The sequence below is a fragment of the Heterodontus francisci genome, chromosome 18 (assembly GCF_036365525.1).
Source record: "Heterodontus francisci isolate sHetFra1 chromosome 18, sHetFra1.hap1, whole genome shotgun sequence".
In the NCBI taxonomy this organism is placed as follows: Eukaryota; Metazoa; Chordata; class Chondrichthyes; order Heterodontiformes; family Heterodontidae; genus Heterodontus; species Heterodontus francisci.
In genome coordinates, this window is record NC_090388.1 from 74,507,329 (window position 1) to 74,525,158 (window position 17,830).

Here is a 17,830-nt window from a genome sequence, read left to right on the forward strand (position 1 = left end):
TCCAAGTCAAATCATTCGTGTCTCCTGGCTTAATGAAGCCTCAGGGATTCTGTAGAGAAAAGCAACCCACTGAAAAAAAAACCCAGAGCCCTATTTATAGCTTAACACCATTAAAGGTGATGTTCTCTTCAGTTATATTAGGTTACCTTGGTCAGCTTGGCTCAGTTGGTAGCACTGTCCCCTCGGATTCAGAAAGTCGATGGGTTAAGCCTCTTTCCAAGAGACCTGAGCATTGAATCAAGGCTGACGCTTCATACTGAGGGAGTGCTGCACTGCCAGAGGTGCAAGCCTAGATTTTTCATTTCCCACTTGATTTTTGAATAGATGGGGACAGAGAATTGCAGGGGATACACTAAGCCACACTCCCAATCTGTTTCATATGGACTGATCCCATCAGTGCCGAATGTGTCCAGACTCAGCTGGACTGGCATATCCAACAATATGAAAATAAGTGATTATTACAATAATGGCCACCATTTGCCCTGTTTGGATGTTGGATGCATTGGTGCATTCTATAGGCAGGAGATGAGGAAGAATGCACTCATCTGGCATCCAGGGCCTATACAATCACTCAGAGAGCACAGCCTTGCACAGGTTTCCTATTTGAATTGCAGGATCCTGAGGTAAAAAAATCCTCCCGTATCTCTGGCAGCTCAGAGTCCCCAGGCTTCCCTCCCCAAACCACCAACATCAGAACTGACCAAAACCAGCAACAACAAATTAGCCGGTCATTCATCTCACCCTCCTATGTAAAATGGCAGCTGCATTTGCCAACTTATCATTGCAAATCATTGCATTGAGATGCTTTATGATAATCGAAATTGCGATAAAAATACAATTCTGCTGTTCTTTGCTCTGCAGAAAAACACAAAAGCACAAGAAATAGGAACAGGAGAAGGCCATTCAGCCCTTCGAGCCCGCTCCTCTATTCAATGAGATCATGGCTGATCTTCTACTTCAAGACCATTTTCCTGCACTATCCCCGTAACCCTTGATGTTTTTAATATGTAGAAATCTATGGATCTCAGTCTTGAACATACTCAATGACTGACCCTCCACAACCCTCTGGGGCAGAGAATTCCAAAGATTCATCACCTTTTAGTGAAGAAATTCCTCCTCATCTCAGTCCTAAATGGCCTGCCCCTTATTCTGAGACTGTGTCCCCTGGTTCTAGACTCCCAGCCAGAGTAAACATCCTTCCTGCATTAACCCTGTCGAGCCCTGTAAGAATTTTGTATGTTTGAATGAGATCACCCCTCATTCTTCTAAACTGCAAAGAATAAAGGCTCATTCTATTTAATCTTTCCTCATAGGGCAATCCCTCCATCCCAGGAATTAGTTTGGTGAACCTTTATTGCACTCCCTCTATGCCAAGTATATCTTTCCTTAGGTAAGACGACCAAAACTGCACACAATACTCCAGGTGCGGTCTCACTAAGACTCTACATAATTGTAGTACAACATCTTTACTCCTATACTTAAATCATCTTGTAATAAGGGCCAACATACCATTTGCCTTCTTAATTGCTTGCTGTACCTACATGTTAGCTTTTAGTGACTCATGAATAAGGACACCCAAGTCCCTTTGAAAGTCAACACTTCCCAGTCTCTCACCATTTAAAAAAATACTCTATTTCTGCTTTTCCTACCATAGTTGATAACCTCACATTTCTCCACATGGTATTCCGTCTGCCAAATTTTTGCCCACTCACTTAGCCTCTCCAAATCCCCTTGAAGCGTCTTTGCATCCTCCACACACTTCCACCTAGTTTTGTGTATTCTGCAAACTTGGAAATAATACATTTAATCCCCACATCCAAAAGATTGATATAGACTGTGAATAGCTGGGGCCCAAGCACTGATCCTTGCGGTAAGGCTGCTAATCCAAAAATGACCCATTCATTCCGACTCTCTGTTTTCAGTCCGTTAACCAGTTCTCAATCCATGCCGGTATATTCCCCCCAAACCCTTGTGCTCTACTTTTGTTTACTAACCTCTTGTGTGGGACCTTATCGAAAGCTTTCTGAAAATCTAAATATACCACATCTACCGGTTCCCCCTTATCTATTCTGTTAGTTGCATCCTCAAAAAACTCCAACCGGTTTGGTCAAACATGATTTCCCTTTCATAAATCCATGTTGACTCTGCCCAATCCTACCATTATTTTCTAAGTGCCTGTTATAACATCCTTTATTACAGATTCTAGCATTTTCCCTACAATTAGGCTAACAGGTCTGTAGTTCTCGGTTTTCTCTCTCCCTCCTTTCTTAAATAGTGGGGTTACAATTGCCACCTTCCAATCTACAGCAACCATTCCAGACGCTATAGAATGCTGAAAGACGACCACCAATGCATCTATTATCTCTACAGCCACCTCTTTCAACACCCTGGGATGTAGATCATCAGGTGTAGGGATTTATCTACCTTAAGTCCCATTAATTTCTCTCGTACATTTTTAAAAACTTAATATTTATATACCACTTGAAACCGTAAAATGTTTTTGGTTCCTCTCTTTCCCTGAGCACAGAGTGCTTACTCTTGTGTCAAAGCAACATTTTTTTAATATTCATTCATGGAATGTGGGCATCACTGGCTAGGCCAGCATTTATTCCCCATCCCTAATTGCCCTTGAGAAGGTGGTGATGAGCTGCCTTCTTGAACCGCTGCAGTCCATGTGAGGTATGTACACCCACAGTGCTGTTAGGGGGTTCCAGGATTTTGACCCAACCACAGTGAAGGAACAGCGATATAATCCCAAGTCAGGATGGTGTGTGACTTGGAGGGGAACTTGCAGGTGATGCTGTCCCATGCATTTTCTGCCCTGTCCTTCTAGTTGGTACAGGTCACGGGTTTGGAAGGTGCTGTCTAAGCAGCCTTGGTGCATTGCTGCAGTGCATCTTGTAGATGGTGCACACTGCTGCGACTGTGCGTCAGTGGTGGAGGGAGTGAATGTTTGTGGATGGGGTGCCAATCAAGCGGGCTGCTTTGTCCTGACAACAGCACTAAGCCACCACCTCCCCTGTGAAAGTTGAACCATACCTTTGACTGTGACTGAAATGACGTGTGTACTGGTTCCCAAATAATTCTTTGCTGTGCATCGATATTTTCCGGCATCTGCTTCTGAGACGTCAATGATTTTCAGGGTCTTCTTAAAATTAATCTCAAAAGCCCTGTGGCTGGGCAATTCTCCCCCTTCTTTGGTCCAATGGATGATTGGTGTGGGTCTGGAACAGAACAGATGAGCCTTACATGAAAATGACAGTCATCAGGGCTTCAGTGCATGGGTTCACAGATCACAGAATTGTTAGTGCAGGAGGCGGCCATTCGGCCCATTGTATCCACACTGGCTCTCCAAATGAGCAATTCACTTCGTGCCATTCCCCTGCCTTCTCCCAATAACCCTGCACATTCTCACTTTTCATATAACTGTCTAATTCCCGTTTGAATGCTTCAATCGAACCTGCCTCCACTACGCTGTCAGGCAGTGCATTCCAAACCATAACCACTTGCTGCGTGAAAATGTTTTTCCTTCTGTCACTTTTGCTTCTCTTACCAAATACTTTAAATCTGTGCCCTCTCGTTCTCGATCCTTTCACTAGTGGGAACAGTTTCTCTCTATCTACTCTGTCCAGACCCCTCATGATTTTGAATACCTCTATCAAATCACCTCTCAGCCTTCTCTTCTCCAAGGAAAACAGTCCCAACTTCTCCAATCTATCTTCATAATTGAAATTCCTCATCCCTGGAACTATTCTCGTGCATCTTTTCTGTACTCTCTCCAGTGCCCTCACGTCTTTCCCAAGTGCAGTGCCCAGAGCTGGACACTATACTCCAGCTGAGGCCTAACTAGTGTCTTATACAAGTTCAACATAACTTCCTTGCTCTTGTACTCTATGCCCTTATTAATAAAGCCAGGACACTGTATGCTTTATTAACCGCTCTCTCAACCTGTCCTGCCACCTTCATTGACTTATGCACGTATACATCCAGGTCCCTCTGCTCCTGCACCCCCTTTAGAATTGTACCCTTTATTTTATATTGTCTCTCCACATTTGTTTTTACCAAAATGAATCACTTCACACTTCTTCGCAATAAATTTCATCTGCCACTTGTCCACCCACTCCACCAACTTATCTATGCCCTTCTGAAATTCTACACTATCCTCCTCACAGTTCACAATGCTTCCAAGTTTTGTATCATCTGCAAACTTTGAAATTGTGCCCTGTACACCAAAGTCTAGGTCATTAATATATAATCAGGAAAAGCAAGGATGCCAACACTGATTCCTGGGGAACTCCACTACAAACCTTCCTCCAGCCCGAAAAATATCCATTTACCATTACTCTTTGTTTCCTGTCACTCAGCCAATTCCATATCCATGATGCTTCCGTCCCTTTTATTCCATGAGCTACAGGTTTGCTCACAAGTCTGTTGTGTGGCTCTGTATCAAATGCCTTTTGAAAGTCCATGTACACCACATCAACAGCATTGCCCTCATTAACCCTCTCTGTTACCTCCTCAAAAAACTCCAGCAAGTGAGTTAAACATGCCTTTCCCTTAAGAAATCCTTGCTGGCTTTCCTTAATTAACTCGCATTTGTCTATGTGACCACTAATTTTGTCCCAAATTATTCTTTCTAGAAGTTGTCCCACCATCGAAGTTAAACTGACTGGCCTGTAGTTGCTGGGCTTGTCTTTACACCCTTTTTTGAACAAGGGTTCATAATGAAATACTTATGCCTACATAAAAGGGAAAGAAATGCTTTTCAACAGGTTCTTTGTGAGAATGCGACTGGAGTGCTCTGTACTTTTCAGTGTAATACTGAGGGAATGCTACTATGTTGGAGGTGCCATCTTTCGGATGAGACTTTAAACCAATTCCCATTTGCGCCCTCAAGTAGACGTAAAAGATCCCACAGCACTATTCAAAGAGGAGCAGGTGAGTTCTCCCCAGTGTCCTGGCCAATATTTACCCCTAAACCGACATCACTAAAAATATGTTTATCTGGTCATTATCTCATTGCTGCTTTTGGGAGTTTACTGTGCACAAGTTGTTGCTGATTTTCTTACAATACAACAGTCAAAAAGTACTTCATTAGCTCTAAAGCACTTTGGCCTGAGGCCATGAAAGGTGCTAGAGAAATCCAAGTTCTTTTGTTCATCCTCCACTGTTCTTGACCTAACTCTCTCTCTTCTCCAGCAGACACTGGGTTCTGCTAGGTTAAGCTGGGCTGTGGATCCATGGAGACCAGCAGCTATCCAGTACTTCATTCAAATGGCCAGTCATCCAATATGAGTGTGGGTTGAGAGGAAGTCATAGGAAAACATGACATAGTTTCCATTGTCCACAAGCAGCAGGGGTGACAGAGCAGTGATCAGGAATGGAATTCTGGACATTATTTCTACTCCCTAGTCCAGGGGCTCTGAGTGCCAGCAGGAGGGCCCCAACTGAGTGATCTAATTTATGAATTAGTCTTCCAAACTCAACCTTCACGTAACAGGAACACATACTGGAAACTTGGACAAGGAGACCTGCACATCTCACATTTGCTCTCCCACCATGATTTTCACTCCTTCCACTCCAAAGGATGGGGAATTGTGCAATAAACCCCTCCCCATGTACAAGCTCCTAATTCGTGCTCACATGACATGAAGTTCTGCACTGGAAAAGCCAATTCTTAAAGTATACTTCACAGAGTTAAAAGACTTAAAGAACTTGCATTGCTATAGCACCTTTCATAATCACAAGGCGTGCCAACGCACTTCACTGCCAATGAAGTATTTGTGAAGTGTAGGCACTGTTTTAATGTAGGGCACATGGCAGCCAATTTGTGCACAGCAAGCTCCCACAAACAGCAGTGAAATAAATGACCAGATCAATGATTTTTATACAAAAGCAAAATACTGCAGATGCTGGAAATCTGAAATAAAAGATGCTGGAAATACTCAGCAGGACTGGCAGCATCTGTGGAGCAAGAAACAGAGTTAATGTTTCAGGTCGATGACTTTTCATCAGAACTGGGAAAAGTTAGAAATGTAACAGGTTTTAAGCAGGTACAGAGGCAGGGAAAGGAGGGGGAGGTGGTGAAAGAGCAAATCAGAAGATCCATGATGGGGTGCAACCTTATCACCACCCTATCACAGAACTTCCCTTTTCTTCTTTTAACCACTTCCCCTTTCCCTGCCTCTGTACTTGCTTAAAATCTGTTACATCTCTAACATTTCCCAGTTCCGACTAAAAGGTCATTGACCTGAAACTATAACTCTGTTTCTCTCTCCACATCTGCTGCCTGACCTGCCGAGCATTTCCAGCATTTTCCATCTTTTTTATATCATTTTTATAGCAATGTTGGTTGAGTGATAAATATCGGCCGGGACACTGAGGAGAACTCCCCTGTTCCTCAAAATAGTACCAAAGGATCTTTTATCACCACCCGACAGAGCAGATGGGGCCTCGGTTTAAAGTCTCATCCAAAAGAGGGCACCTCCGCACATATGGAGAACAAAATGACTGAGCAAGAAGCAGGTCAACTTACAGGCCTTCGGCGATACACTCCAAGAACAGGATTTGTCCTCTCAGTACAGTCTTACTGCTGCTCGATCCTTTGGGGCTGATAATGCTGGGTCTTCTCTCGCCCACTGGGCTGTCTGTAAGAACACAAACCACTGAAGCGATCGAAAGAACTAAACTGCATAACTATTGATGAAAACTAAAGAGCAGAATCAAGAGTTAACTGCAGACACAATGATCCAGAAACTGCTTAAGAAGCACTAAACTATAGTATTAGTAATAACTGGAGTTAGTGAACGAACATGAAGAATGAGATGTAGTTAGGAATGCCAACTGTCCAGGATTCTCCTGGAATCTCCAGGAATTTAAGATTAACCTCCAGGATGTTGGCTGCGAGTGACCAGAGAGAATAACTGCTGTGAGTTTCTTCCACTTTCTTAGAGCACATTCTATTCGTTATGTACATATCGGAGGTAGGACTAATATAAGAGCAAAATACTGCAGATGCTGGAAGTGCCTCTGATATGTCTTCCTTTTTATTCAACCAAGGATTTCCCCACACCGCAGTTGACAGGGGCCTCGACCGTGTCTGACCTATTTCCCGCACTTCTGCCCTCACCCCTTCCCCTCCCTCCCAGAACTGCGACAGGGTTCTTCTTGACCTCACTTTCCACCCCACCAGCTTCCACATCCAAAGGATCATCTTCGGCCATTTCCGCCACCTCCAGCGTGATGCTACCACCAAAAACATCTTCCCTTCCCTTGTCAGTATTCCGAAGGGACCGTCCCCTCCACGACACCCTGGTCCGCTCTTCCAACACCCCTGACACCTCGTCCCCTTCCCACGGCACCTTCCTATGCAATCGCAGGAGGTGTAATACCTGCCCTTTTACCTCCTCTCTCCTCATCATCCAAGGCCCCACACATTCCTTCCAGGTGAAGCAGCGATTTACTTGCACTTCCTTCAATTTAGTATACTGTATTCGCTGCTCACAATTTGGTAGTCTCTATATTGGAGAGACCAAATGCAGATTGGATGACCATTTTGCAGTACCCCTGTGCTCGGTCTGCAAGCATGACCCTGAGCTTCCGGTCACTTGTCATTTCAACATACCCCACTCTCTCACGCCCACATTTCAGTCCTTGGCCTGCTGCAGTGCTCCAGTGAAGTTCAACGCAAGCTCAAGAACAGCAACTCATCTTCAGATTAGGCACTTGATAGCTTTCTGGACTCAATTTTGAGTTCAACAATTTCAGACCATGAGCCCCATTATTTTTATTTATTGTTTTTTTTTATTATTAATTTTTTTTAACCATGTTCTAGCCTTAAACTTTTTTTTTTCTTGTTTTTGCTTTCGTACAGACCTATTCATTATTCTGCCATTAACACTCCCTCTGACCTCATGCTTTGTCTTTCACTATAACTATTTAGCACTCGATTTGCATTCTGTTCCATGACACCTCTGTCATTTAATCTCTCCCCACTCCGACTTATCACAGTCCTTCCTTCTTGTTCTTCCTCCCCCCTTCCCTCTTTCACTTGCTCAAAAACTGTAGCATTTCTAACTTTTGCCAGTTCTGATGAAGGGTCACAGACCTGAAACGTTAACTCTGTTTCTCTTTACACAGATGCTGCCAGACCTGCTGAGTATTTCAACACTTTCTATTCTCATTTTGGCAGTGGGACTATTTAAGTGAAAGTCAAGAATCATCTAATCGGGTTTCAAAGAGTACGTTTGCTTTCCAATTGGTGTGGGAAAGTGGTGAGCCGCAAGGATGGACATGACCAATGGGCAAGAGTGTAAGGACAGGACGGTTAGAGGTCATGTTGCAAAATCTCCCAGACTATATCCAAGCAGAGTTGGTGACGCCAGATGCATTGAGGTTAGAATATTGGCATTTAATTGTTGTCTCAAAATGATCAAGGTTTTTAATTTTGTTGTCCAAGTCAACTTGATTTTTAAAAAAACAGTTGTTCTTCTCTTCCCAACAGTAGTAAGTGCTCCAAAACTGTTTTAAAAGGACTGTCATGCAGACCTCCACCTGCCAAGAATGAGGCATATTAATTTTGTCATACGAACATTGATTTGAAACTGTTGGTGGAGTGATGAAAGGACTTGTTAAAAAATTCATCAGGCACTGGGCTGGAAGGACATTTGCATACTAAGAGACGCTGCTTGTGGAGACAAAGGACTATTGCCTGCTCCAATTAACCCAAATGAATTTTGATCACCAGACATTGAAGGCAAGGAAGCGCATTCCAGGCCCTGCTAAGATGATACAATCCACAGAGCCAGGTCTGGTTAAACCAGCTGGTCACATGACTAACTGGTTAGCCCAGGTTTTTTGAACTAGCCACAGGACAGTTTGAATTGAGAAGGCAGTTTTGAAACTGAAGCTGAAACAAGCAAGTCTGATGCTCTCTCTCTCTCGCGCTTTCTCCCAAGCCACCGGACCCACAGAAGACACGTAAACCTCAAGAGAGAAAAGACTCCGACCTCGAAACAAGTTGAAGCGTGAACTGGGCCCCAACAAACTGCAAGTCTGACTGGCAACCAAAGACTTCACGGCAAACTCAAAGAACAGTAAAATAGAAACCCATCTATTGCCTCAAACTTTCCCCCTTTATTCTTTCTACCTTTCTGTCTCTATCTGCGTGTGTGTTTATCGCGTATGCACGCTGGTGTGGTCGTGTCGCATATTCATAGTCGGTAACCGGATTAGAGTTTAAGATTAATAAACTTCCATCTTGCTTGTTTAAAATCTAAGAAAACCTGTCTAAATTGATTTCTTTGCCTTACAATTGGAGCAGTGAACAAGGATTCACTTGAGGGGGAGCTAAAAACAGTGTTTTTAAAATTAAACCCTGTTACGGTTAAACCAGGCAAAGGCTGAGAGGGAACCTTTAGGACCCCTTCTCACCCGGTCGTAACAGGACGTATTGTTGATTGGGAATAATTTAATTAGAAAAAGCATATTTTCTTCAGAAATAAAAACAGAAAATGCTGCAAATGTTCAGCAGGTCAGGCAGCATCTGCTGAGTATTGCCAGCACTTTCAGTTTTTATTTCAGACTTCCAGCATCTGCAGTATTTTGCTCAAATTTTCTTTAGCTTGGATTTGCTTGCAATTGAGTTCATTTATGTTGCTCATAGACTCCTGATGTCCCAGGTAAAAACTATTTAATAAAAGGATCAAAATTCCTAAGCGTGCCTTTTTAAAAAATTCTGACTCTCTCAGTTCCCTCCCAACCTCAGTATTTTAACTCATTGGCAGTTTCTATTATTGCGGAGGAGGAGTATGACTAATTGGACAGCTCTTACAACGAGCTGGTATAAGTATGATAGGCTGAATGGCCTCTTTCTGTGCTACATCATTCTACGATTTTAACTACCACCTTGTCAACTTCTGAATATTTGGAAAAAGAAAAACTGTTTTCATACTTGGTATAAAACTGTCAAAAAGTATGGGGCTAGGCTGGACCTCAGATCACAAGTGTGGTCCTTGATTCTGATGCAGAGGCAACATACGGGCTGTGGAAACCTAATGCTTTTCTAACTGGCCAAAAACCCACCTATTACATTCTAGGGTGCTCCCTGATTGGAGTAGGCTAGCAGCTGTAGGTTATCTACTTGGCAATCAGTATATATATTTTTAATGACTTTTTTTTCCCCAGATATCGGGCGAACTTTTCAAGGTGTGTTAAATTTCAACTATTTAGAAAACAGCACCATGTACACACAGAGGTTCATTTTACATTACCTGATTATCTAATAGTCAAGCTGCCAATTGAAGCCTCACAATAGAGGATGTGGGACTGGAGAAATGCACACAGAAAGATCTTTTGCTGTTCTCCCGATCCAGCTCCTATTACCTATCTGATTTGGTTAATCTGTGCACCCACAAGTCCTTACAATAACTTGTCTTCCTTCCCACGGCAGTCCTGCCCACTGGTTATCAGGTCTCTTCTCCATTTTAACCTGAGATGACTGAGAACGCAATGTGAAATTTTATTTCCACTTCTCTTCGCTGAGGTCAAAAGATATTCAATCTAGTTTCTCGGCAAAGAGGCAGTAATTGGAGACTGTGTAACAGGAATGGCGAGGCACAGTTCAACTAATGCAACCAGAGTCCTTTCAGATAGCATCTTACCTGCCAGCATGCTTGACGTGTACTTATCGAGAAAGGGGAACAGTTTGAGATTAACCACAAAAATCTCTGTGTTACCTTCAAGGAAGCGATGGGGGTCAAAGGTCACGTGTCAGGCTTCGTGCAGCAAAGCCTGAGTCACTGTGAGGGTGGATCAGAGAACCAGGTACAGAGATTGGCATGGAATAGAGTTTGGCACATCCCGATCAAAGCTCAGAAAACCAGGCTGCACTTCCATGCCCCGATCCCCTGATCCACACTCACCTGGAATGAAGCTTTGAGCTGCGACAGCCGCCTTTGGAAACCTGCACCAATGTCACCTGACCTTCCTGTGATATGGAAAAGACATGACCCTTCAAGCCATTGAAAGTTGACTGTTGAACAATCGGCATCACTGTACTGATGAACGGTCATCAACCTGAAACATTAACTCTGCGTCTCTCCACAGATACTACCTGACCTGCTGAGTTTTTCCAGCATTTTCTATATGCTTTTGGCATTGACGTGCTCTTCAAATTGTGAATAATTAGAATTTTTAAGCAGATCAGCCCGAGCAGGAAGTGACAGCTCCTTCTTGGATTGTAGGGTATAAACGACAGGGCAGAAACGGTTTGCTTGACCACTGAATGAATCGACTCAGTCCAGTGAGAATGTGTTGGACACAGGAGTACAACAGTGCAGTGCTGTTGCCGCTGCACTCCAAGCTCCCTTTGAGTGCCATCCCCCACTGGGAACACAGGATTGGAGGGAGGCACTTCATCAATCGTATGATTTAAGAAAAAACACAGGCCTTGCAGGACCCATGGACGATGTGAAAAGTGCCAAAATGAAATGTTAACTTGCATAATTCAATTGTTCTTAACAATGTTCAACAAGGATGCTCATTCTCAAATCAAGCTATCAGTGGGAGGTTCAAGAAACTGACCAAAAAATGACAGATTGTAAGATGTTTGGTTCCAATCTCAAACCTTGAATACCATTAGATGTGACCACAAATTTAATGGTAAATGCCGATTTTGCATATATAATGTATTGTATTATGTATACATCTGTTTAATATTAATAATTATTAAAGGTAGTGAAAGGTTTTCTGTTTTTTCCCCACACGTTGCTCCTCCTCCTCTCCTGAAAGTGCCAGCAACCTCACCGGTATCTTGTCCAGGTGACAATACCTTGTGTACAATGAAAACCGTGAAATTTGACAAACTATTTGACTGCAGAGGCCATCACCACTGAGCCTGATCCTGGCCCTTGTGGATGCATTTGTGGAGCACCGGTCAGTGATCAGGAGTGGGAGGCCCTCCCTGATTTTATTTGCCAACCTGGCCCGTCTGTCTGACAGTGGACGCTTAGGAGTGGCATCGAACCTCCCTAACAAACAGCAAGCACCAGGTTAGACAGTCTCTGTTAGTGTGTGGACGGACACAACACTTAGTGAACAGGTGTCATCATGTTAGTTGACCAACAAGCACCCAACTGATCTTATTGCCCAGATTATCATCAAGTTAATTAGACAATGCACAAGTTATAAGAAGTATTAAGACTGATTTTAGTAACAGTTGGGGTCCTTTGATTAGGATCGGGGAAATGGAAATAGTTACAGTCAGATGACAAAGTCTACCGGCGTTAAAACATGAACACTAGGAGGCACCATAACTCACCACCGTACAGTTCAGTGCCATTCGAATAAACTGTCTCATTGATGGCATCCACTGAAACAAACAGAACAGTAAAAACATGTGGAGGAGAACCAGGCAAGTGCAAGGAAGAGCTGAAGGAAAAGTGATTGACGCAGTCGAAGGAAATAAAATGGCAAACCAAATTTAAGACGGCTCGCAGGATCCTGGGAGCTGGGGTAGGCCATTCAGCCCCTCTTGACTGTTACACCATTCAATTAGGTCATGGCTGATTGTACCTCAACTCCATCAATGTGCCTTGGTTCCATATCTCTTCTACCCTTGCCTAACAAAACGCTATCAATTTCAGTTTTGAACATTTTTAATTGAACCCCAGACTCTGCAGCTTCCTGGGGCAGAGCGCTCCAGATTTCCATTACCTTTTGTGTGAAGAAGTGCTTCCTGACATCACCCCTGAACAGCCTAGCCCTAATTTTAAGCCCCCTCCCCACCTTGTTCTGGACTCTCCCACCAGAGGAAACAGTTTTTCTCTATCTACTCTTATCAAATCCTTTATCACCTTATCTTAAACACCTCAACTAGATCACCCCTTAATCTTCTATACTTCAGGCAATATAACCTGTCCCACTAATTTAACCCTTTCAGCCCTGGGTATGGTGCTGAAAGAACTCAGAGCAGGTTCCATTGGACCTTGTTCTGCATCTCACTTTTGCTCCGACCAGCACAGGAGAAAGAAAAGAGCTATTCAAAAATGTGATTTTACAATGATTCTGACAGATGCGGAAGACCATTGATTTTTTTGCAATGGTTTTCAGATCAGTGCAACAATCAAACAACTGGATCTTAACCTGCGTGATTTTCTGATCCACGACTGGGATATTCAGTGTTACAATTTCAGAAAGACTTCCTGTTTTTTTGGGTATTTGTTTAATGTGGCTACTAACAACAATTACTGGTCTTTCCTTTTAACATGAGGAACTTTGCAGCAGCTAAAAATGTGCCTTTTACAGTCACACACTGCACACATGCAGAACCCACATCTATCAACTGAAAATAATGAAGTCAACTTCATTAAAAGGAACCCCAGGCCTTGACAAAAACTGTAGGAGAATAGTGCAAACAAATGTATTGGTTGCAAACTTCTCTCTCCACTGTTTTCTAGAAGGTGTTTGTTTAAACAGGTTGTCACTCCATAGGAGATAGGGCTATCAAACATACCACTTGTGTATACTAGTGTCATACTGGATCATTTCAAGGGCTGTTGAAAATATTATCTAAAACTAGATGCTCCCAATTTATAAAGTAAAATTATCGAGATCAGTGAATTAGGCTTGAGGCCTGGGGCTTGGTTTCAAATCTAGCCCAGAGTGGTGGAATGGAGGTTTCTGGTCAGGTATAGCATGCACCTTCTACTCCACTCCAACAGTATGCCTCAACAGCAAACTTAAGAAGAGCACCCTCATACTGGACAAATGTGACATTTCCTAGGGCAGCCATTCTGTGACTTCATAGAGTGAGGGCAAAGTTGTGCCAAATTAGAACTAACGCCCTTTAGAAACTCAATTGAGGTCAAAGAGGTTAGTTTTAATAAGCAACCTGAAGGAGGAGAGAAAGATGAAGAGGTTTAGGGAGGGAATTCCAGAGCTTAGGGCCTGGGCAGCCAACGGAGAGGCGAAGACAATCGGGAATCCCAGAATTGGAGGAGTGCAGAGTTCTTGGAGGTTTGCAGGGCTGGAGGTGGTTACAGAGGTAGGGAGGGGTGAGGCCATGGAGGGATTTGAACACAAGGATGAGAATTTTAAAATTGGGCATTGCTGAACTGGGAGCCAATGTAAGTCAGTGAGCATGAGCATAATGGGTGAATGGGACTTGGTGTGAGACAGGATACAGACAGAAGAGGTTTGGATGAGCTCATGTTTATGTAGGGTGAAAGATGGGAGGCTGGTCAGGGGAGCATTGGAATAGTTGAGTCTGGAGGTAATAAATGAATGGATGGGCTGAGGAAGGAACAGAGACAAGTTTCACTCCATTGGCCTGGCCTAGATTTGAACACAGTACCTAGAGGTGAAAGGCCAGGGTATAAAACTGCTGTGTCCCCCGAGAGCTGCTTTCCAAATTCATCAATGAACACTGTTTTGCTTTGGGAGAAAGTTTCCATCCAAGCAAGCAAATATTCAGAGATATCACACTGAACCAAAAAAACAAATCAGATGAGAACAGTTTGGTGAGAGTGGGAAAAGTTGAACAGTCAATGACATGCAGCTGAGTGAGGGAATTACAAGGCTCTCTCTTGCATAAGGTTTGTTTTGTGTACTTCAAATCCATTACAAATTCATATCTGGGAGAAATTTAGGAAAGGCTTGTGAGATATTGCAGACCAGATGTATTAAACTGGATATGATCCATGTAATGACTGCACATGTACAATCCAATAAATCACAAGAACAAACACACCAATAGTGCACTTGCACAGCTGGTTGTGTGTGGTCTCCTCCAGCATTCTATATCCCAAAAGTACTGAACTTCACAGAGGCACAACCATCGGTTCATATAAATGATACTGAGGGACACAACATTTGTTTCAGTAGAAAACGCTGATAATGACGGGGACATTTGAAGTTTCTCTCTGGTCTGGTCTCAGTGTGGGACCTGTTGTGTCTGTGGACTCAGTGTGCAGGTTCTACCCTCCCTCTCTCTCTTTTTCTCTGCTTCTTGTCACTTGTGCTTCTGGGCTACATTCACTCAAGGGCTCCCCTGTTATGTGGAGGAGCCAATGACTGGTAATCAGCTTCCAGCAACTTCCTACACGAAAACTGCACCACACATGGCAAGGATAGGAAAGCATGAGGGGCTGCACCAAACCACTTGGGCCAGCAACACTGCACCCTGACTAGTGCCAACCTAACAATTCTCAGGAAGGATCCCAGACCATTACATAAGCTCCTGATTCCTGGAATTGCAGGTAAAACTCTCAGCTGCACTGAACACAACGGAGGTCTGCACTTGGGATGCTTGCCTGTCACATGGGGAGTTGGGAATTGGTGCAGAAGATCTGGGATCATCCCGGGGCAGTTGGGTAAATCTGCAAGTTACACACACAGATTGTGAATTAGCTGCAGTACAGAATTCCAGAAACACTTGACCCTGACTGCGTTTGCAATTGGTTGTCACTTTTCCTCAAATTTGAGATATGTTGGCTGCTGACATGTACCAGTATCCAAGCCCACTCCCAATTATTCTTTTAACCGTTTCCCCTTACCCGCACCCCACTACCCAACTGTTTCCTAAAGGTGTTGATTTTTTACTTGGGGCCCAAGTGACCAATGCTCATGTGTGAGTGTAGTTGGTGGGTGGCAGTGGGCTATTTGGGCATGGAAAACACTTCAGCTGAGAATCCCTCTTGCCCTCACTCCCACATGTACACGCCTGTACTTCCATGCAGCGGGAACTAGAGAGCAAGATCAGGAATCCTTCCATTGTCAAGGAGAGCAGAGCCCAAACACTGCACCTCAGCTAAGATCAAATAACACAACATGGTACTCGAGGGTGAAACATGGGGTCTTTCAGTTGTATGTTTTAGTGTCATAAAGGGATCTCATCATTGTCCTTAGCACTTGTATTCACGATAGCAAACACGCACGGTTAAAGAGACCAGGCAATACTTACGTGTCAACACCCTGACAGAGATTGGCTGCTTCTGCTGTATAGTTTGAGTGTGGTTGAACCTGGCATAGCAGATATAGTCCCCCCGAGTGTCTTCTGGCTGCAGGTTTGAGAAATACAAGTCTCCGTTCAGACCCTGTGAAACCCGGGCATTCTGTGTAAACCTCTGCATCACTAGAGAAAAAAAAAAGCATGAAGATTTCAGAACATGGAAAGCGACAGGATTTCACGGCTGGTATTAGCACTGGTGAAGACGACATTTTTTCTCTACACATACCCACTAGGTCATTGCCCCATTTGGAGTGTTAAATCGAAGATCAGGGTAACTTTGCAGCATGCCGGGGAAGAATTCCAGTCTCTCTTTCAGGTGTGTGTGTAAAGTTGTACATTGAATGCCCCAAACACCTGGCACATTTAGTGCACAAACCCTGGAGTTCAGACTGTGAATTCCATTCACTCAGGTGCGACAGCCACATACCAGGTGTGCACTTCCCTATTCTTGATCAGAGTCCAATAGGGAGGGAGCGAGCCTTTGGCTTAGTGGTAAGCATTCCCTCCCCCACCACAGGAGTCAGAGGTGAAGGGGTCAAACCCCATTCCAGACAGTCCTGGCGAGTGGAGACTAGAATCTGGTCTCTCACTATTGAGCTAACATCTGGTGGGGCCCTCTCATCTGGAAGGAGTGACCATTGGGCTCAGGGGTAGTATTCCCACTTCTAAGCCAGAACTGTTGGTTTCAAGTCCCAATTCAGACAGCACCGGAGAGCGTTGGATCTGAATTCGTTGATACAGGTGTGCACTTCCCTATTCTTGATCAGAGTCCAATAGGGAGGGAGCGAGCCTTTGGCTTAGTGGTAAGCATTCCCTCCCCCACCACAGGAGTCAGAGGTGAAGGGGTCAAACCCCATTCCAGACAGTCCTGGCGAGTGGAGACTAGAATCTGGTCTCTCACTATTGAGCTAACATCTGGTGGGGCCCTCTCATCTGGAAGGAGTGACCATTGGGCTCAGGGGTAGTATTCCCACTTCTAAGCCAGAACTGTTGGTTTCAAGTCCCAATTCAGACAGCACCGGAGAGCGTTGGATCTGAATTCGTTGATACGCAACAAAAAGAAAGACCTGCAATTATGTAGCATCCTTCAGGATCATAGGTCATCCAGAAATCCAATGAAGCACTTTTTGAAGTGTTGTCACTGTTGTAATATAGGAAATGCAGCAGCCAATTTGCGCGCAGCAAATTCCCACAAGCAGCAAAATGATAATGACCAGATAATGTGTTATTTTGTGATGTTGATTGAGGAATAAATATTGGCCAGAATACCAGGGAGAACACCCCCGCTTTGTTTCTTTTATATCCACCTGAGAGGGCAGATGGAGCATCAATTCAACATCTCATCTGAAAGACGGGATCTCAGACAATGCAACACTCACTCAGAACTGCAGTGGGAGTGTCAACTTTTTGATTTGTGCGCTAAAGTCCTGGAGTGGGACTTGAACCCAGAATCTTGTGATTCAGTAGGCGAGAGCACTACCCACTGAGCCACAGCCGACAGCATGGGTTGCGGGGGGGTGGGAGGGGGGGGGGGGGGGAGGAAGGTGGGGCTGTGGAGCATATATCTGTAAAAGGAGGGTAGGGCTGTTTAGCCTTGCTTGCAGCCCAGCTAAGAGAAGGTACGCTGAAGATGAAAAACATGAGGAAGGCATTGGGAAACTAGCATCGTGTGTCTGAGGCTTCAGTTAGAACCTGCGTAAGGGCAGAGCACAGCAAGACAGCCAGAATCCAACAGGGACAACAACCAGGGTCTGCGTCAGAATTGTTGCAGATTCCTTGGCGCCATTCCATACCTGTTTATTTCTTTCACAGGTAGATTTG

At 44.1% G+C, this 17,830-nt stretch overlaps 1 protein-coding gene across 10 annotated transcripts in view; it reads right to left on the bottom strand.

Moving 5' to 3' along the window:
• nrcama (neuronal cell adhesion molecule a) overlaps positions 1 to 17,830 on the bottom strand; it is a 475,148-nt gene that overhangs the window by 106,897 nt on the left and 350,421 nt on the right. For 9 of the 10 annotated variants that reach the window (XM_068050995.1, XM_068050994.1, XM_068050993.1 and 6 more), the window contains 4 exons: positions 15,962 to 16,132; positions 12,320 to 12,370; positions 6,536 to 6,647; positions 3,040 to 3,224 (listed from right to left, as the gene is read on the bottom strand). In XM_068050995.1, coding sequence (XP_067907096.1) covers positions 3,040 to 3,224; positions 6,536 to 6,647; positions 12,320 to 12,370; positions 15,962 to 16,132 — 519 coding nt within the window. The remainder of the gene's footprint in view (positions 1 to 3,039; positions 3,225 to 6,535; positions 6,648 to 12,319; positions 12,371 to 15,961; positions 16,133 to 17,830) is intronic. The other variant, XM_068050997.1, reaches the window with a different exon arrangement.